Raw genomic sequence first — 23,020 nt, forward strand, 5'->3', positions numbered from 1 at the left:
TCTAGAATAAAGAAGGAGTTCAAATTTGTGCAAGTCATTCGTTCTGCATACTCAGTCAATTCTATGATTTTATTTCCCTGTGTCCTATACATGTACATCGAATCCAGATCTGTTCACCCAAAATTATGTTTACGTCCAATTATGTTTGTCCCTTTCACACCTTACATGTTCGCACCCAAAGTCCTTTTGCACACTTTTTATTGGTTTTGTGATTTATAATAATTTAGTAATTGAGTTTTGGTATAAAGTATATTGGTATAAATAATTTTTGTTCATTTCTTCAAAATAAAGTGTTATTATGACATGTTTTTTTTTTGTATTGTGATCTTTTATGTTTTTCATTTAAATTCTTCAATGTTTTACTCATACCTGGCTACAGTATTTATATCAAAGCAAGAGACCAAATTAAGCTTTAACCAATTAACAGCAATCATACATGTACATAAATAACATTTAATAATTAATCATCATTTGATAAAAAATAAACAACATTTGATATGTCTCTTATGACACAATTTTATTTTGGAAATTTATATAATTTTTTTAGGGAATATATATACATATGAAAAAATATATCTAATAATTCAACAAAAATTGGGTGCAAATATGTAAGGCGCAAATGGACGTAGGGCGCATAGGTGTGTGGTACATATAGATTATGGGGTTTTCTACACAATGTGACATTGATATTTTAAAATATCAGCTACAAGCCACAAAGTGAACCTTTTTTACGAGGGAATGATCTACATGTCAGTGGTGGATCCAGAACTTTTCCTAAGGGGGGGGGGGCTCTGACTGACCTAAGAGGGGGCCTGCTCCAGTCATGCTTCAATGATTCCCTATATAATCAACCAAATTTTTCCCACAAAAGGGGGGGGGCCCGGGCCCCCCTGGATCCTATGAATGTTTCTCATTATGTCGAGTGGCTGATATTTTATGATATCGATTTATATTAAAGAAGAAAACTTGATTATCTTTTTATTGTTCTGTTACTGGTCTTTTCCCTCGTCCTAAGACAGTTTTACACTTGACAAAAGCAAGCTTGATAACATCTCTTGTATTGTGACATCCCTGATAACTTCTCCTTTCACATTGTGACGTGGCTGATAATGCATGGTCTTGTTATTAAGCCTTGATAGGAGAATTACAGAGCGACTGAGCAGGGTTATATGGGCATAGGGAAGGACAATACACATGTTTATTGAACAAAATAGTCCAAATAATTATAAGGTCTGGCAATGCTATTTTAATTTTTTTGGGACAACCTCATAGGAAGGAGTCCCAGAAAAAAAATAGCCTTGCCAGTCATAATTATTTTGACAAGGCGTGAAACAGACTTGATCCCTTCACATCCTGGGGCTAACTTCAACTTTTACAGTTAATAAAGATTATGAGAAAGTATTTGATTTTTAATGAAAAGGACCTTTGAAAGTGGAATTAAAATATGACTTGTCATGCTAGTCCAGGACATTTATTCTTGAAGGCAAATGTTAACCTTACTCAGTTACTGGTATTAAAACTCATTAGTCCAAGATTGCTCTGACGTCCAACGGTTTTTTGCCACAACTTGCACAAGCTGGCCAGTGAGGGCCCCTCAGTCCAAGATTTTCTGGCGAAACAGTCGTTGGATGTAAAAACAATCTCGGACTAATACTATATAAAGATTACCTTTATGGTCAACATAATTTTACGTATATAATTTATTCATTGTAGTTGTAAAACTTGTGTTGATGTTGTCGTGTATTTTTCGGGAATCAAATAGATTACTTACTGGAAAAATAGTTGTGATCATTAGAGTAAGTCGATGTTTTGGTCCATCGAGCATGTTGACTCTCTGACACCTTCAGATATCTTTTAGATTTGAAGCCATGCTTACGTATTCTTGTCATCACTGCAGCTACCAACGTTACGTTACAGCAGACGACTGTTGTTGTTTACAAATGGCGCCGGAAATTAAACGATGTCGTAATCGTGCGATCGCAAAATTATTTCCATCAAACAACAATAAAACAACTTTCATTTATAACAAAAGTTTCAATATATTCAATCGTTTAATAAATTTTGTATTCATTATTTATTTGTACAATAATAAGTTTTGTATTTTACCGACAGTTCGAGTTGCGCAGAAAATTCAAATTCGTCAGGTTCATATCTCCTTAAGTGTAATAGAGATGAGGCAATCGGGGTCATGTTGTCCAATGAGTTACCGGAAGATGTTGGCATCAGCCGCATTATAACCAACGAGGCAGATGTTGAACCTGACATGCCGGTCAACGTTTTGGAAGAGTTTGGGTTTATATTTTTCCTTTGAAGTAGTATCGTAGTATGCATATTAAAATATTATCAAAGATATCAATTAAAATCATTAATGCTTTTTGAATTTTGTGTATGGATGGGACCAAATCATTTGAAAAACCACTTTTTTTATTCACGTTCACCCCCTTTCACTTTCGCACCCTACAGGAGGGGGAGGACAGGGGGGGTACCCTTCTCCCACCCCATTTCTCCTTTCTCCTACCCCATTCTCCTTTCTCCCATTAGAATAAAACATCTCCTTTTGATATTTTTTCTTGAAATATTAGATCATTTTTTAAAAGGAGAGATATTTTATTTTTTCTCCTTTCTTCAACTTTTTCTCCTTTCTCCCAGCCTTCCTCTCCTTTCTCTCACCCTCTTTCTCCTTTCTCCTACCCCCTTTACCCCTGTCCTCCCCGTCCTACAGTACACGTTTGCACCCTACACCGGAATAAAACTTAGGAAACTCAAGCTGATAGCCCAGACCAAATTATTCCTAAATGATGTTTGTATTTTGAACTAAATTTTATCAGCTCCCAATCTAGAGGTCTGTTTTCTTCCATTGTTCTTGTATTTTGATAAATTCTTAAAAAAAAAAAAAAAAAAAAAAAAGGTCACTTAGATTGGTTTTATTATTATTTTTAGTGTCGACTGGACCAATTTTGCACTTTTTTTTTTTTTTTATTTCGTCCCCTTGACCCTATTTTTTTACAAATTTTCTCGTTAAACAGATAATAAAAAAAGTCTGGCCTTAGTGGTTAGTGTTTTTTCAGGTATTCGGCGGTGTTCAGTGGTGTGCAGTGGTGTTCGGTGGTGAAAAGACCAACCCCATGTAAATAATGTTGAAACTGTGTGTATGCACAGGGGCTTGTTACAATGGCCGGGTTTACTATCCATACGAACCCCTAAAAAAACACAAGGGAGGAAGCTAATTTGCGACAAGGCTTCAAATTATTGTTGTAATTTTTTTCTAAGACTTTCACTTACTTTGTGACCTGGATAAATATGTTCCCACTTGAATTATCTCTCCGATGACATATATTTGTTACCTTAAGTAACCTATATAACTATTGTAATCCTTAAAACAAACTCGAAATTTCTGAAATAGAACGAATCGAGGCCCTAAATTTGAAAATGAAAGTACTAAAACGACACCTATCGGAAAATATATTTTTCGGCACTCTGGTATTTACCATAAATGTTATGCTTTTCGGAAGTCAATAATGTAAAAATTGGTGGGAATTTTTCGGAATATACTGTTTTTCATCGTCATATTCATGAAAACTCCCGAGACAGCCGAAAATATATTTTCGGGTAGATGTCGCTTTAGTACTTTCATTTTCAAATTTAGGGCCTCGATTCGTTCTATTTCAGAAATGTCGAGTTTGTTTTAAGGATTACAATAGTTATATAGGTTACAGGGCTTTCCATTGAAATTGAAGTAGAAGGCTCAATTAAAATTATAGGCGGCTGTAACATGCGTTCGGCGAAGCCGGACGCCCACCAAGCTGTAAGCTTGGTGCCTTACGGCAGGGGGTCTGGGGGCCGCTCAAGGCCCCCAGAAGCTCTGGCATAAATAGATCAAAATCCTGCATTCTCGCAATCTCCTGGCACCTAATTTCATCTTTCAAATGACCATTTTTTATGTATGAAATTAAAGAAAGAAAAAAAAAAAACTCAAAGAAATTTCATTTTTTTTTATGTTAGTTTTTTTTATTTTCATTACCTTATGCTTAAAATTCATTTACTTTTAAAGGAGTTTTATTTAAATAATCATCCGGTTTGTTAGAAATCTTGATCGATTTATTTTGCATAACTACGTGGATTTGTAAACAAATAATCCCCCCTTTTCTCTCTAAAGACTGTTACGCGTATTTAAATCATACAATTATTTCTCAAGCATTGACAGAAAATTGATATATCCTCTGATTTTCTCTTTTTTTTTTTTTTTTTTGTAAACTGTTCAATAAGTCGGATACATTAATCATTTGGAAATGTTATTTATTTGAGGTCGAGTCGACAATATTTACTTTCGTTTTTGACCTTGATTCTCTGAACACCATGTGGGCTTTGAAAATGAACTTCAAAAGATACTGTTTTCCAGATTCTGAACAATATGATCTACTACACTTTCTTTAATTTGACTAATATTATTCCATAACATAAGATTGTCATCCTATCTGATTGTCTTCACGTTTAATCAAGCCAAAAAAAGCCAACGAGTTAATGACCATCGGAACGTCTCTATTGTTATCATTCAAAGACCACCGGAACGTCTCTCTTGTTATCTTTGAAAAGAAACGATGCATTCTGACTTTAAATAGACAACCAATCAGTGACCTGAATTCATGTGAACTATATTTAGCCCAAGGTAAACACTGACTTTTCATCCTTGTTTATCGTGACCGCGACTTTGCGACAATACGTCTCTCGGCTGCCTGTAAACATTTGAAAAAGATAATTTTTTTTCTTTTTGAATTTATATTTTTGTCAGTGAAGTAGCCGGCACTTGAAGCCACCGTAAGCGGCGGATTTCCGCCGGCTACCGGCTTCAATGGAAAGCCCTGAGGTTACTTAAGGTAACAAATATATGTCATCGGAGAGATAATTCAAGTGGGAACATATTTATCCAGGTCACAAAGTAAGTGAAAGTCTTAGAAAATAATTACAACAATAATTTGAAGCCTTGTCGCAAATTAGCTTCCTCCCTTGTGTTTTTTTAGGGGTTCGTATGGATAGTAAACCCGGCAATTGTAACAAGCCCCTGTGGTGTATGTTGGGGTCACGCCAAGGAACCGAAATCGAAATAACTGAATAGCTGAGAATAGTGGAGTGATTCAGCGCTCAGTTACACACTATTATCTATATGACAGATTATTTTTTAATGATTACCCTTTACCTGAAGATGATCTATATTATATATAATATTTCTTATGCCTATACATAATTTAAATTTGACGCTATTTTACTAGAAATTAGGAGAATTGAAAAAAGCTCTGGTCAGTAAAGCTTCATAATTAAGTGAATACCAGATAAGATTTAAATTTAATCCAATGGACAACTGTATTCGGCGTAATTTCGCCTTTTAACAGAAGGTCCAATACCGCTGCCATATTTTTTAAATTCCCGCCATGTGGAGAAATCGACTTCCGGTGTAAACATTGATATGATGAAGCCTACTACCATCAATCACTTTAAAATCAAAATAAACCAGAAAGAACCATAAATATATTTTTTTTACATTTGATCATTTGCTAAAAGTCATTTTGTGTCTGGTAAAAATTAACCACGGAAGCCTCTAGACCAAGAATCAAGTTTTGAGCTAATATAGTCCAGTCAAACTTAGTTTATCCTCAAACTAATTGCAACAGAAAATGTTTCAGTTCTTATCTATAGCATTAAGCCTTCAGTAAATATACGAAGAAAAAAGTCCCCTAAAATCTAACTTGAGGAAAACTCAAAATCATTATTTTTAATTTACTGTGGAAATTTACATTATCATAAGGGTTGGGATAACTCCGCATAAATTACCGTTTTTGTCAGTTTTTGGTTGATTTTCTTTAACTGAATGCAAACTCTACTCTTGTATCATTCGTGTAGTTTTTGTACTCCAATATCATTTATAAATATACATGTATAATGAAGATTAAAAGATACCTGCCATTTCTGTTCAAAGGGAAATAATTCAATATTACATAAGATTAAATTTTGGCTACAAAAAGGTCAATAACTTTACAACGATAGTTAAAATCGTGAATATTGAACTTGACCTTCACCATTAGTTAGAGGACAAAGTGTTTTCAGACCCTGTTTGGAAGCCGCCGTACATCCTCAAGTCAATAAGCAAATTTTCTGTCGAAAATCCGGTTAAAAAATGAAGATTAATGGAAACTGAGATTGTTATAGAAGTCTCAGATGGAAATTATAGCACAAACATAAAATGAGTCAGTCTAACTCAAAAAGAAATTTTGATGCAAGATTTTGTTTTATACACATTATCAATAATTGTGGTTAAAAATTAACTGTCGGTAAAGCTGTGAACGATTTTCAAATTTTGCAAATATGGCCATTTTATGTTAAATATGTCGATAAAGACTTGTTTTTGACAATAAACAAATCAAGTGTAAAATTTCAGGAATAGAGCACTTTAGTGTCATTCTTCGTCAATACCTTTTCGTTTTGGATTACTTTTAAGATAAATATTCACAGTATGATGTGTGCATCCGATATGCATATATACGCAGTATATACGATTTTATTATTTCGACACAAAGCAAGGATAAACAACTTCAAATAGGTTATTGACAAAATACCAGTGACCCTTTAAACACGATCTGGCTATCTATTTCGAACCTATTACATGAAATTGAGAACGGAAATGGGGAATGAGTCCAAGAGACAACAACCCGACCATAGAACAGACAACAGCAGAACACGTATTTAGTATCAATGAACTTCACAAATAATATAGGATGATCTTGAGATTCTCGTTACTGACGTTTTGTTTTATTATATACTTTGTCGGCTTCCTTTTATTTGCCTTTGTTCTATTATTTTCCTTTTTGGTCGTATTACCCTTGGTGTCCTTGGTGTGGCTCGGTATTTGTACATCCAAATTTTGTTGGGTTTTTTGTTTGGCACGTTTCTGGAGCTGTTGCGTCGGATGCATGACGTTCGATAGTATTATTTTTATTTTATATAAAGGAGCTACCATTTGATTTTTAGGGGGGCCGGGGGGGGGGGGGCTGGGAGGAAAAATTGTGTCCTGCCTTTTTTTTTTATTTATTATCTCTGTTCTGCCTTTTTAGTTTTCAGTCTATTCGGTCCTGCTTTTTTTTCTTAGCTTATCCTGACTCTTTTACAACAATTGTCATCCTGTCTTTTTTTTTTGCCAAGTTACTCATCCTGCCTTGTTTTTTACTCAAAATCCTGTTCTGCCTTTTTTTCAAATTTCATCCTAGTCCCCCCATACAAATCAAATTGTATCTCCCTGACCGTATATTTATCTTTACTCATATCGGTGAACTTGATTGTAAAAGAGAGGGCGACAATTACTAGGGACGAAAAAAACATTTAAACTCATAAGTCGAACCTTATCTGACAACGCCATGGCTCTTTATCAATATGATCGTTTTTTGATATTGATAGATTTATGGAAAAATAGAAAATCTAGCTGACAGAAAGTTTTGATTTAAGTTCGATTGAGAACTTCTTTTGATTTCATTAAAGATACGACTAAGACTACTTTTACTTAACCAATCGGTTATATCTGCAATAACGCATGAGACGTTAACGGCACAACATTGCGTCTCAAATGGTAACGTCAAATTTTTACGTTTCATGGCGATTACCGAATATTTGGGATAAGTTTTGTATTTCGCTTGCAGTTTTTGTTTTGCACATCAATATGGATACTTCTTATAATGTTTTATAGTACTGAATATGCATTGAATATTTCCCAAAGAAGGTAACGTAACCAACAAACAACAAAATATATCGTATGTGGGTAATGCTTATCTTTATGAAATGAGAAGTTATATACGGTACGATAAGACAACTCTCTACCAGAGACAAATTAACATAAAACGTATTAATGTGCAATGTTTTCCAATTTAGATCCGAAAAGGAGGAGGATATATATTTTGCTTTAATATAAAAAGTTTGTCGAGAAAAACAAGTTAAACGGGTCTTGCTAATAAAATTCACTATACTTTCTTCAGTCAGGATACTACTTCGTCAAAATTATCTCCCCATTACGCCAGTTCATTTTCACAATCGTAGAAATGGAAGCCATTGTAGGGATGACGCGCTACCAATTTTGCTCTTGGAAACCGATAAATTTATCCACATTGCACAATTAAGATCCTTATATTTCAGTTGTATTTTAAAAGACAAATGTATCAACTAGCTTATAAGCATCAGTTAATGATCTTGGCTGCATTGATTCAACTTAAAACTAGTGTCTGATCGGTTGTCAGGTGGAATTTTCGAAAATCCATAAACATTTAAAAAAAATCTAATTAAATATTTTGTGGAAGGGCAGACTAGATTTTTTTTAGTGTAGGAAGACTATAAACCCTAGTTATCGCACACAAAAAATATATAATTTTTCGAAGATATGCATTTTCATCATCAAACTTGAAAGACTGTCGTTTCAGTAAAAATATAACTATTCGAACACCCCTTCTCTGTTTTTGTGACTCATTAGATAGGTATTTCACTTGACCCATATGTTTCATCTTTAAGTACTGTGATTGTTGTGTGTTATAAACTCAACCTTTAGCTTTGATATATGAAAATGATAGAATCTGAAGCGAGACGATGTATGAAATATTCTTACTTTGTACGATATCAAGACAAAATATTCAACTCAAACACGCCCTAACATAAAAAGGTGAACTCTATTTTCTCTTTTCGATGCAATTAATACCCATTTTTTGGATTTTTTTCTTTAGTCACATAATGGAAGGGTAGACACGAAAATTACTGAACTAATAGACTGATATGTTTTCCGTCCGTGGTAATTTTTTCAAGAAAATCGGAGGTTATGCATTTTCTTCATCCAACTTGAAAGATACCCATGTCGTCGACTTGATATCAAATTGTTCTAGATAAATTGAAAACTTATGCAAATGGTGTTTTTAAAATAAAACATCTCGTTATTGAGAAGAAAATTGTAATTTTGTTTGATTCTATTAACTTTTAAATTTTTTGTCACTATAGTAAACAATACAGTTAACATTTATCGCCTTCTCTAACAAAGAGCTTCGATTCTTTTGTTCTATTTCAACCTGGTTTCGAACTGGCTTTAATAGCGGTACAATTAGATTATGAAATGAAACGATTGTCACAAAAAAATGTTAATTATAATTCGTCTCATATGTTTACAAGCTGTGTATGATGTGGAGAGGTATATAGCCACGCTTTAGGCCCAATTTTATTTTCACTTTCAATTCTATACACATGAATCTTATTGCAGAGAAATAAAAAAAAATTGCAGTCAGTTTACGCTTCTGAAAATTTGATAAAGATGATTTGTTATCCTCTTGTGATACAAAACTTTTTCACAACTTAAGAATCTCATCGAAACGAACAAACTCAGTCATCAGATTTTTTTTATGATACTTTGTGGTATTGTTGATAGTATCTGATTATCAAGAAAATTTCATCTGAGGAACTATATACAGATGATCCACCATAAATAGTACCCCGAATCGACAACGTTGAAAACGTACGAAAATCGTCCAGTGGACAAACTTGCAAGACATTTCATTTCTTTGAAAACGAAGTCGTTTTGACTACGCAAGTTATCAAAAAGTATGTGGCTGTTTTGTAAAGTTAAAGCACAATTACGGAAAAGGACTGTTTAGCATGCAACTAATCTAAATTTTTAATAAATAACGTCGCAAATGACAATTTATTTGTAAAAAACGGCGAAATCCGACATTGGACATCTTGCAAGACATTTGCCAGAAGCCGTTGCATTTTTATATGTAGTGGAGTGCTTCAAAAATTCGATTTTAATATGGTCTATGTATGCACATATGTGAGCCGAATTTACACAAACGAAATATCATATATCTTATATTTTAAAACCTATAAATTTTGATAACTTAACATCTTCCAAAATCTGACCAATATGAACACTATTTGTTTTTGCCAAAAAATAGCGTTGATCGTATCAGAAACACATATCCAGTAATATTGTTATACTTTATATATGAAGCATATCATTCATTCGAATTTTCGTGGATATAACACTATTTTGAAGAACACAAAGTCGAAAGACCTCTGCTAAAGTGATTATGCGTATAGTCAACGGTTACGTCTGACACGCATATTTTTGACATTTTGTCAATATGTTGTCCTTATTTTAGACTAAAGTAATTAAAATATGATAAAACTTTCAGATTAATTGTAAGTAATATATTTTTCGTTATAAGTTAACACATAAAATATTTAAAAAAAACATGACTGACCTAAATTGACAATTTCTGAAAATTGCCTTTATTTAATATCACCATTTATATTTTAAGTTGATTCAATCAGTATATATACTCAAGTCAATTGAATATATTTTTTCTGAAGGCGTGGAGTAAAATTATTTCCATTATGCGTGTCTATATACAAAAATACATAATATCTTTATTTATAGTTATCGAGACACTTACGTTAAGCACTAATAAAATAACAATTAAATTCTCCCACTTTTAACCGGATGTGGATTTTTAAGTACATATAAAGGAAGAAATATGCAGGATGAACACAGGAATAAAGTTGTTAGTGATTTTTCTTACACTAACAGAAGGATCATGGTCATTTAGAATTGGTGCCTTTAATTTAAAAGTGTTTGGCCGAAAGAAAGCGGACAACCAACAGGTGCTTGGATACATTGTAAAGGTATTTTTTTTAAAGTTACAGATAGGGAGCAGTTATTTTGTACTTGTTATTCACTTAAAATTCATGTTTTAAAAACAAAACAAAATACTTAAGTAAAGTTGTGTGCATGTTACAGATTGATATAGTCATTGTGAATCAATTTTACTTTTAGTTTTAGTGTCATTTATTATTGAAGATGAGATTTACTTTTACAATAATTCTCCCATTCTTTTTTCAGATAATAAAGCGATATGATATTATCTTCCTGCAAGAAATCAGAGACAACAGTGGTGATTCTATCACAGTACTTGAAAACGCGTTAAACAGGTAGTTTACAAAATAGAACTATGAAGTATAACAATAGAGCTGGGGTGTAAAGTATTTGAAATATTGCTAAGTAATAGGTTAATATAACCTCCTTGATATAACAAACGATCGCTGGAGGGTATGTCGAAAAACTCGAGAAGAATTACCGAGAACTTGAGGATCATGTACTAATTTTCCAATTTACATATGATATGAATTAAATGCAATTAATTTGTCATGCAACGAGCAATATATGTATCGGTTTTCCGTCCAATACTATAAAAGTGTTGGTGAACAAACGGACGGTAGAATATTCTCATCAAAAGGATAACTTAGTTTATAACTATCAAGATCCCCGCTTTTTTTTATCAATTTATTAATCATTGTTAATTTACAGAAACAACAAAAGTTTGCTCTCAAAGATCATAGTAAATGAACGTTTGGTACTAACCACAATAAATATAAGAAAATGTGGAATGAGTGCCAACGAGACTGACAACTCTCCATCCAAGTCATAAGTTATATAATTTTAGTAACCATTATAGGTCAAAGTACGAATGCACTGAACGCTATACGCAATCATAAACCTTTGCGGGAATAACATGAATTTGTCTCGTTTTATTAAATTTATATAATTAAGAAATTTTTCAATGAATTAAGCAGACATTGGAGATCATTGTAAGTTTTGATGAAGATTTAAAATTGAACTAGACATCTACTTATTGTAACTAATGTTTACGTGTATTTAAAAAAGTTATGTATGCAACATAATATGAATGTCAGGTTGATAGACTAATAAGTATAATGATAATCACGATTTATAGAGCACCAGGTTCTAAGTATGACAAGATCGTTAGTAAGAGACTCGGAGACACAGCATCGAAAGAACAGTACATTTTCTTATATAGGTGAGAATTGACTTATGTATACACAACTTTAAAATATATTTTTGTTTAGTTTTCATCATTGGGTAATATTAGACTGAGTGAATAATTCTACTCATCTTTTTTTAAATAATAAATTGTAACTGCTGACCAAATATATGCTTTACCTCGCAATAAAAACACCCGAGGAAATTGAGAAATTTTCTTATTTTTCAACTGATAGACGAGAACAGATAACCATTCATGCACATCTGAACAGGAAATTTTGCAAACAGCTATTTTATGACAAAAGAAAAAAAATGCATTTACCTCTTTTATTTTTTGAAGGACATATTATTGGTTGAATTTTGTTTAGGTGAACATTGTATAAATACTATATAGCACATAAATCGGTGAAAAACGTTGTTTAACTTATCTTAATATCTCTTTATCCCTAATTTCAAATACTGTAAGATCTTTTTCGGCCAACAACGTGATGACGTTGTTTATGTCGACTTTTTGAGGTATTCTTTCACCAAGTTAACCACTTTGAATGTTATCTTGAAAACGAAGTTGGTGACCCTGTATTTTTTTTCCAATATTGAAACGGAAATTCATGCATCAATAGCATATTGTTTTTACAGAATAAATAGCATTTGTTTAAAATGGTAGATTTAACGATTTTGAGACAAATTTAAGAATGGTTTAATTACGATTTTGGCCCTTTTATATATATACAGATGATCACTTATTTTGAAAGAATTCAGTCAGTAATATTTCGGAAAATAAAAGAGATAAACCAAAATGCATTATTTTTTTGAATTTTCAGTTATATTTCAACGACCAAATGTTGTACCCAAAATTTTACCAAAATATTTGACAACACACATGTAATGCATGTATCTTGACCTTAAAGGGAGATTTCAAATGCTAATAATCAGGTTTCCAACAATCTATGGTACATGTGACACTTTATACGAAACAATAATCCAAGGATCTATTATTATTTTAAAGGCAGTTTTAACATTCAACAAAGTGTCATCGAAACATGACTTTACCTAATCCTAGGTAAGATTTATGTGACAAATCAACTAAACAGTAATTGATAGAGTTTGATACATGCACATTGTTGTGAATAAAAAGTTACATTTCTCAGAATTGCAACATTGATGGAATTTATATTTATTGAATGATTTTTATTTGTCGTTGCATTCCTTCATAGATTTGTCTATTGCAGTAATACTAGTCCGAGATAACTCAGACGTCCGACGGCTGTTTAGCCAGACAATCTTGTCTGGCTAAACAGCCGTCTGAATCTTGTCTGGCTAAACAGCCGTCGGACGTCAGAGTAATCTTGTCTGGCTAAACAGACAATCTTGTCTGGCTAAACAGCCGTCGGACGTCAGAGTAATCTCGGACTACAGTAATACATTAAAGTCCACATATCAATTGGTTTGTATATCAACTTTTCTCTAGTTTCTCGTTTAAGTATTATACTTTGAACTTTCGATCTTCGATAACTAGTTTAATACTCTTATTAAAAGTCTATTGTTTTCATCATTTTTTGCAGAAGACACAGCGGTATAACGATCGTTTCATCTTACGTTTACCATGACCCGCAAAATGTGTTTGAACGTGAACCATACATAGTTAAAATCCAGTCCACGAAAACAGGTAAGCTATTCGGAAGTCTTTAACATTTGGAACTACAATTTGATTCATGTGTAAGACTCTCTGCCATTTATTTTTGTCTCTGTCACGGGGTGTACCTGTCGTCGGGACAAACATCGTTTTCTTTAAATTCGCTGAAAAAAACTACTTTCAGATATACAAAGGAAAACTATTTTGTAAAGACAACGTTGTTGGTTTTTTTTAACATTTTGATTAGAAACAAATGTGTTCACTTCCCGTTTCACTCTCGATTCTTAAAAACAAAAGAAAAGTCGGTGGCTAAAAGGTGTTACAATATTGCCTCGAATGGTTTGGTTTCGTGTTCTCTCGCATTTTTATGTATTTATAGAAAGATCTGATAATTCATATTTATGGAAAAAGTATTGCTTAATAAATACTGGGACTATAATAATAGTCAAAGATAAAGACAAAACAAATTTTTATTCCTTTTTAGCTCACCTGGTCCGAAGGGCCAAGTGAGCTTTTCCCATCACTTTGCGTCCGTCGTCCGTCGTCTGTCATCGTCCGTCGTCTGTCATCGTCCGTCGTCGTTAACTTTTACAAAAATCTTCTCCTCTGAAACTACTGGGCCAAATTAAACCAAACTTGGCCACAATCATCATTAGGATATCTAGTTTATAAAATGTGTGGCGTGACCCAGCCAATCAACCAAGATGGAGACCACCGCTAAAAATATAACATATAGGTAAAATGCAGTTTTTGGCTTATAACTCAAAAACCAATGCATTTAAAGCAAAGCTGCCATGAAGTAAAATTGTTTATCAGGTCAAGATCTATCTGCCCTGTAATTTTTAGATGAATCGGACAACCCGTGGTTCGGTTGCTAGGGCAGTAATTTTAAGGAAATTTTGCTGTTTTTGGTTCAGTAAAGTAAGATGTACAAACACATCACCATCACCAAAACACAATTTTGTCATTAATCCATCTAGGTCCTTTGTTTAATATTCACATATACCATATACCAAGGTGAGCGACACAGGCTCTCTAGAGCCTCTAGTTTTGTATCAAGTAGTTTATTTGTTGAAATGAGGGATGTAGAAATTTTATATTTTAGTTCTAACAGAGTTTGTTCTTGCTGGAATTCATGTTAAACCATTACAAGCAATACAGGAGATAACTGCACTAGAAACCGTCCATAGAGACATTGTATCAAAAATGAAAACTCAGGAAATACTATTTCTTGGTGATATGAATGCCGAATGTAGTTATGCCCCTAAAAAGTACCTCAATTTTATTCCAATTAGAACATCTGACAAATATCATTGGTTGATTAGTGACAATATTGACACTACGGTTTCCAAAGGAACAGATTGTGCATATGACAGGTAAGAAATAGAAAAACTGCATGTTTGAAATTTGCATGGTTCTATAAGCTTAGATAGAATAGAAACATGCTTAGGTCGGCCAGCTACAAGTATTGCAAATAAAATCAGTTTTCTTTAAGTAACATCTGTGACCTATCGAATTAGACTATTTACCGGATTTGTTATCACATAAGCAACACGACGGGTGCCACATGTGGAGCAGGATCTGCTTACCCTTCCGGAGCACCTGAGATCACTCCTAGTTTTTGTGGGGTTCGTGTTGTTTGTTCTCTAGTTTTCTATGTTGTGTCATGTGTACTATAGTTTGTCTGTTTGTCTTTTTTCATTTTTAGCCATGGCGTTGTCAGTTTATTTTAGATTTATGAGTTTGACTGTCCCTTTGGTATCTTTCGTCCCTCTTTTACAGTATAAAGATGAGAAGATATGGTATGACTGCAAATGAAACAAATATCCACCGAGAACAAATGACGTAGATGTTAACAATTGAATGTGAGCCATGAAATGGAGACTGAAAGAGGTTGTTCTTATGTTCTGAAATGTCGTCAGATGACAAAATGTATAACAATTCAAACAAGAAATCTAAGGCATAATTGATATTCAAAACAAGAAACGAAAATTAAATATGATAGATAGTGGCAAACTTCAACCACTGAATAATAGTATATTGGATAAGGATAGGTATACACAAGATGTTGAAGGGATAGCGTTGAATAGTATAGCTTAAAATATGTAAACGAGCTTTCAATCCAATCCTAACACATCTGTGTAACACCTCATCATAAGAAAATGAACCTGTTTACATCATTTGAATAAGGCTTCACTCATCAGATCGACACACCACAATAACTTACAAAAAGACTAAAGACACTAAGTACCGATCTAAGAGTACTCGCAAGTACTGTAAACTTACCAAAATACCGAACTCCGAGGAAAAGCCTTAACAGAATGTCCCTTATCGAATGTCAAATCAAATGCTCAAACACATTAAACGAATAGATCACGACTGTCATATAACTGACTTACCAGCATTTTCTTCAGAAGAAACCGTTGGATTAAACCTGGTTTTATAGCTACCTGAACGTCTCACTTGTATGACAATCACATAAAATTCCATTTTATTGATAAAGACTAGTGAACAAAACAATCAGACATTTAAGGTATAATTGTTAAAAAAGGGGTTCAGCTGTCAACATTGTGTTATATTCTTAATCAATATAAGACTAACAATTATGTCTACAAAGAAACACAAAATGCATATAGACAAAGCACATTTGCAAAGATTCAAAGACAAACATGCAAACATTTAACCATAACAAAACAACGTTATGAAGGGATGTACGAAAAGATAAAATCACAAAAAATTCTGTACTCCGAGGAAAATTCAAATCGGCAAGTCCATAATCAAATATCAAAAGCAAAAGCTCATGCAAACACATCAAACGAATGAAGAACAGCTATCATACTCCTCACTTGGTACAGTCATTTTCTTAGGTAGAAATGGTGGATTAAACCAATACCGAGCCGAAAAGTAAAAGTAATTCATGCAGTACATAGAATCTTTACTTCAAGATCATCTAGTATTATTTGTGAAGTTGATAGAATATTTACCAATAAGATGATATTGTAAAAGGACGAAACGTCCTTTTACATGCCCATACAGACTAACACTTTTAGAAGTTTTAATTTAGATTAGGTTATAAGTGAGATGATTCAATTTATAGTGACTGTGATTCTATATTCAGTCGACATCGACATCACGGGGGGGGGGTCTCTTCCTATATAAAGGTATATACATATGTGCCGCTGGAATGGGTCCCTTTTTTGATCCGTCAAATATATCAATGGGGTGCAATTTTACCGAGGAAATATATCAATAGGTAGTGTTTTTGATGTATAATAAGATTGTATATGCATATAGGTACTATTTGAGCTGATAAATATATGAATGGGTTATGATTTCGCTGTGAAATATATGTATAGGTAGGGATTTCACAATTATTCAATATATGAATGGGGGGTGTTTTTAAAATCCCAGCTGCACACCTGTACCCAAAATCCCATGTTGAGACCCCCCCCCCCCCCCCCCCCCCCGTGATCGACATGGACATCACAGGTGTGGTTACAAGGTTTCAAATTATTATTCTACTATTACGTACCTAGTGTTAACATTGTACATAGTCAAAACATTGTACATGGCTTTGCTTTTAAAGCTTTAAAACTATTTACATATTTTACTTGTGACTTATTATTTTTCTTTTTCATTCTTCTTCATAAATTTAGATTCATATTGCATGGAGATAAATTCTTGTATGCCATAGTGGAAGGCAGTAGCAACATATTTGAGTTTGATAAAGAATACAGATTAACAAATACAGAGGTCAGTTTGAATTTAGTATACATTTTTACTGGAATAACTTGGTTACTATAGTATGTTTGTAAGGTGAAAAGAAATGAAAAAGGAAATAACATCCAGTTCTATGTTACGGAATACACTACTAGCATACATTTATATTTAAAACATGTTACAATTACATATATGGAGTTCAAGCGAAAAGATCTGGATTTATTTGCTTGCCCGTCTTTAATCAGCATTAAACATCACATATGAATCCAATCTTAAAATGTTTTGAAGGCGATATCATGATGACCATATGAGATGGAACTTATTCCAAATATACATACATAAAGCCTGCAATCATACAAACTCAATAAATAATACCAGAGATATAAAATACAATTACATGTCTCTGCTAGTACATGAAAGCAGTTTAATTAAATAATGGTTATACAATTGTTTTTAGTTGTACATATAAAAACTCACTGAATGCTGTATTTCCCATGTATTTTCAGGCTCTTTCTGTTAGTGACCACTACCCAATCGAGTTGGAAATGAAAACAGTAACAAGTTCCGCTCCATACATTCCGTTTACAATGTTCACAACTGTTTGTTTTGGATCTGTTATTTGCTCATGTATTTACTGTTTACGTGGCTAATGTTTTAGGGATTTTATTATTTTGATAAAATTTATATAAAGTGTGTTTTATTAAGGTTTATTATCGAAAAAAAAGTGTGCAATAACGAAGAAAGCGAAATTAAAGGTAGAACGCTGTGATACTATTGTAATCTCTCACCAAATGTTCAGTGCAACACATGTTTGTGTAGAGGTACAAACAAAGAACAAATAATGAATCAACTTGTTCTGTGTTATAAAATTTACCGACTGACATGAGAACTTTTAAATGGCTGGTCAGTATAAAATAATGAAAGAATAGGAGCCACACGTTTCAGACATACATCAAAGTCTATCAAAGTTTATTGTCCCTTTTCCCTTTTGACAAAAAATCTAAACGATGTCGTTACCATGCATACTGTTTTTAGCTCACCTGGCCCGAAGGGCCAAGTGAGCTTTTCTCATCACTTGGCGTCCGGCGTCCGTCGTCGTCGTCCGTCGTCGTCGTCCGTCGTCGTCCTGCGTTAACTTTTACAAAAATCTTCTCCTCTGAAACTACTGGGCCAAATTTAACCAAACTTGGCCACAATCATCATTGGGGTATCTAGTTTAAAAATTGTGTCCGGTGACCCCGCCAACTAACCAAGATGGCCGCCATGGCTATAAATAGAACATAGGGGTAAAATGCAGTTTTTGGCTTATAACTCAAAAACCAAAGCATTTAGGGCAAATCTGACATGGGTTAATATTGTTAATCAGGTTAAGATCTATCTGCCCTGAAATTTTCAGATGAATCTGACATTCCGTTGTTAGGTTGCTGCCCCTGAATTGGTAATTTTAAGGAAATTTTGTTGTTTTTGGTTATTATCTTGAATATTATTTCAGATAGAGATAAACTGTAAAAAGCAATAATGTTCAGCAAAGTAAGATCTACAAATAAGTCAACATGACCAAAATGATCAGTTGACCACTTTAGGAGTTATTGCCCTTTATAGTCAATTTTTAACCATTTTTCGTAAATCTTAGTAATCTTTTAGAAAAATCTTCTCTTCTGAAACTGCTGGGCCAAATTATTTGAAACTTGGCCACAATCGTCATTGGGGTATCTAGTTTAAAAATTGTGTTCGGTGACCCCGCCAACTAACCAAGATGACCGCCATGGCTATAAATAGAACATAGGGGTAAAATGCAGTTTTTGGCTTATAACTCAAAAACCAAAGCATTTAGAGCAATCTGACATTGGGTAAAATAGTTAATCAGGTGAAGATCTATCTGCCCTGAAATTTTCAGATGAATTGGACAACCTGTTTTTGGGTTGCGGCCCCTGAATTGGTAATTTTAAGGAAATTTTGCTGTTTTTGGTTATTATATTGAATATTATTATAGATATAGGTAAACTGTTAACAGCAATAATGTTCAGCAAGGTCAGATTTACAAATAAGTCAACATGACCAAAATGGTCAGTTGACCTCTTTAGGAGTTATTGCCCTTTAAAGTCAATTTTTAACCATTTTTCGTAAATTTTATATATATCTTTTACTAAAATCTTCTTCTCTGAATCTGCTGTGCCAAATTGATCCAAACTTGGCCACAATCATCTTTGGGGTTTCTTGTTTAAAAAATGTGTCCGGTGACCTGGCCATCAAACCAAGATGGCCGCCACGGCTAAAAATAGAACATAGGGGTAAAATGCAGTTTTTGGCTTATAACTCAAAAACCAAAGCATTTAGAGCAAATCTGACATGGGTAAAATTGTTAATCAGGTGAAGATCTATCTGCCCTGAAATTTTCAGATGAATTGGACAACCTGTTTTGAATTGGTAATTTTAAGGAAATTTTGCTGTTTTATATTGAATATTATTATAGATATAGGTAAACTGTAAACAGCAATAATGTTCAGCAAAGTAAGATCTACAAATAAGTCAACATGAACGAAATGGTCAATTGACCCCTGTTGGAGTTATTGACCTTTGTAGTCAATTTTCAATCTGCTTCCTTTGTTTAATATTCACATAGACCAAGGTGAGCGACACAGGCTCTTTAGAGCCTCTAGTTTTATAATCTATTCTGTTTATTTTTATTAACATACTATATAGTAAAAAATCATTTCTGTAGATCACCGAAAGGGGAAGTGGTCTAGAACACAGTATTATTTTATTTAGGGGGTTCACTATACACGAAAAATTTTATTAGTCTTCACTTCAAGGTAAATCGAGCAAATTTTATTAAATAAGGCTTTTTACAGTTTTTTTACTTTACTACGGGCTCATAAGGATCTTAAATCTGATTTTATTGCTGTGTCCACAATAGACACAGCAATATTATTCTACGTATTTCACCTGTATCGGTTTGGACAATTCCATGGACTATTCCATACACACACCATTATGCTTAAGGGGTTTTCATATGTCATGTCAAGATGATATAGGCTATTTACCGTTGTTTGCCACAAAAAAAATCTGGTAAAGTCACTTTTCTGAAAAACCAATATAAATATAGTTTACATATTTATATATTTAATCTAACTGTGTTCATTGACCCGAATGTTTTAATGACAACACACACCGAAAATTCGTTTTGGTCTATTCCATGACATTTGCGCGGGAAATATTCATCAGAGACTTAATTTTAATGGACGTTCATTTGGAAAATTTTACTATCTATTTTATGTGAACAATTGTCATATGTGTTTGTGTTTCGTACATTTAAAGGATCAACGTTATTTAAATTCCGTATATCTTCATTTGACATCAGGTTGGTACGTATTTAGTCTCTTCTCTAGTCTATAATCTAAATAGTCCGAGATTACTCTGACGTCCGACGGCTGTTTTGCCAGACAAGCTGGGGCCGTGGGACGTCAGAGCTTGTCCCATATCAAAAAGTGGATATTTGCCCACCCAAAATAGATGCGCGACTTTGACGCTTCAGGAGCCGACTGAAGGCCTTGGAATTTTATAAATCGGGCATCAGTCTCTTCATTTTTCATTTATCTCTTCATTTATGTAAGTTTCACCTACCTGCCAACCTTTATTTTTCTATATTTTAACAGTTTTCATAGTGACCCCCCTATTTCAGCATTTTCACGATCATTTTTTAATATTATCACGTGACCACGAGAAAACAGGGCAAATGACCATAATGTAACACCTCGTTCATTTACGATGCACCTGCCTAAAGATCCGAGAGCTTCCGATCGTTATCGTGGTCGGAACTAAATGTTGATTACCGAAAAAACGTGGTTGCTTCTAGATGTTAATCATCGATCTCCTATAAAGGAGGTAAAACAATATAAATATTTGCATATTTGAGTCTCGAGGCTACGAACTCTCTCGTAACTTGACGTCCATATTTGAAAGTGAAAGTGAAAATGCTGAAATGGAGGGGTCACTATGAAAACTGTTAAAATATAGTAAAATAAAGGTTGGCAGGTAGGTGAAACTTACATAAATGAAGAGATAAATGAAAAATGAAGAGACTGATGCCCGATTTATAAAATTCCAAGGCCCTCAGTCGGCTCCAGAAGCGTCAAAGTCGCGCATCTATTTTGGGTGGGCAAATATCCACTTTTTGATATGGGACAAGCTCTGACGTCCCACGGCCCCAGCTTGTCTGGCAAAACAGCCGTCAGACGTCAGAGTAATCTCGGACTATAATCTAAACTGAAGGCCGCGAAGAAACACATGTCATGATGACACGTGCTGCACAATCCCACACATTTCAACGAACAAAAAAGTTACTATTGAATAGACTTTATCAGCTGTTTATAGTCATCTATATGCATTTCATCCCCTACTGTCAGTCATGATAACACTGGCATTAACAGCGGAAACCGTGTATTCGCGAATTCTGTCTTTTGCCTGGACGATTCCATACAACATTGTATATTAGGGGTTTATATTATGGACGATTCCATATAACATTGTAGTTCAGGGGTTGTTTACATGTTTAGTTGTATCTGGTATCTTATGAAAACGATGTACATTATTTCTACATATTTGTATATGTTGAAGGAAACAGCTCAATTTCATGATAATTTGGTATACAGAAACATGACATAAGTTTTTTGTACAATTTTGGTTTGTATAAATGACCTACATTACAGCCCTGAAATTATTGGTGCATTTAATGAGGGGGGATAGGAGGGGTTTACTCTTTAACGGATTTACTGTACGCATGTAAATACTGGTGGAGGATATTCAGTGTATTTTTATACACCGTACTAAGCTGGGTTTGCCTTGATTGGAAGAATATATTTACAGACAGCTACAAATGTATTGTATAGATGAAGCAGCTGTATTTAGACTTGGCATTTTAATACCTAGGAATTCCCAAAATACATTGTTGACATGGAATTTACCATCAATTTGGAATAAGCATGATATAGTCATACTGTCATACACATCAATATTTCTTTATTTTAACCAATATTTATTTATAAATGCAGTAGTGGATCCAGGAATTTCCATAAGTGGGGCCCACTGACTGACATAAGAGGGGGCCCGCTCCAGTCACGCTTCAGTGATTCCCTATATAAGCAACCAAATTTTTTCCCAAAAAGGGGGGGGGGGGCCCCTGGCCCCCCCCCCCCTCCTTAATCCGCCTCTGAAATGCAAAGAGTATGAAATGTATAGTTTAGCAATGATTGTGTATATCCCTCCTGTAAATGTGCTTTAAATTTTGGTGTATCTATTTGGTATTATTCATTTCTTTAAAAACATGATTTTATCATATTTTACAGAAACGTATCCTACAATTGTCATTTTTGTTTTGTTTATCTGTCTGTTTTGGTGTGATAAAATGGCAGCTCATAAATTGCCATGTTCAGTCATGCAGTGGACTTACTGAAATAAGTGATTTTTAAATCACTTATTTTAGTAAAAAATTCAATTTGCAAGGTTTAGTCACAAACTGGGATTTTGTAGTTTTTCAAAACTTAAAACAAATAGATTTAAATGATATTTTTTATTTAGTACATGTACATTTAAAAAAAAAAAAAACACTTTTTGCTACTTATAAGTCAAATGTAAGTAGCAAGGTGTATGCCTTTGATGCTATCATTTAGCTAAAAATTCTATTTTAGTTGAAAAAATGCTATAATAATGGCTTTACATATTGAACTGATACTTTTTTAAATGATTTTTCCCAGCAATGGGAGTATTTTTCCTGTGAAGTTCAAGGCTTCATCTTTCAGATTTTGTAATAAAATTTT

At 33.6% G+C, this 23,020-nt stretch overlaps 2 protein-coding genes across 2 annotated transcripts in view; one reads left to right on the top strand and one right to left on the bottom strand.

Annotated features, from left to right (window-relative positions):
- The window catches only part of LOC134712201 (codanin-1-like), a 41,935-nt gene extending 36,494 nt beyond the window's left edge, over positions 1 to 5,441 (bottom strand). The window contains exon 1 of the mRNA XM_063573518.1: positions 5,325 to 5,441. Coding sequence (XP_063429588.1) covers positions 5,325 to 5,408 — 84 coding nt within the window. The 5' untranslated portion in view covers positions 5,409 to 5,441. The remainder of the gene's footprint in view (positions 1 to 5,324) is intronic.
- Positions 5,442 to 10,491: 5,050 nt separating this feature from the next.
- LOC134712206 (deoxyribonuclease-1-like) lies at positions 10,492 to 17,897 on the top strand. Its single transcript, XM_063573530.1, has 7 exons — positions 10,492 to 10,695; positions 10,913 to 11,001; positions 11,805 to 11,888; positions 13,414 to 13,517; positions 14,590 to 14,860; positions 17,141 to 17,237; positions 17,711 to 17,897. The coding sequence occupies exons 1-7, from the start codon at positions 10,555 to 10,557 to the stop codon at positions 17,852 to 17,854; spliced, it is 930 nt and encodes a 309-aa protein (XP_063429600.1). The 5' UTR covers positions 10,492 to 10,554; the 3' UTR covers positions 17,855 to 17,897.
- The last annotated feature ends 5,123 nt before the right edge of the window (positions 17,898 to 23,020 follow it).

Source organism: Mytilus trossulus, chromosome 3 (genome assembly GCF_036588685.1).
Source record: "Mytilus trossulus isolate FHL-02 chromosome 3, PNRI_Mtr1.1.1.hap1, whole genome shotgun sequence".
NCBI lineage: Eukaryota > Metazoa > Mollusca > Bivalvia > Mytilida > Mytilidae > Mytilus > Mytilus trossulus.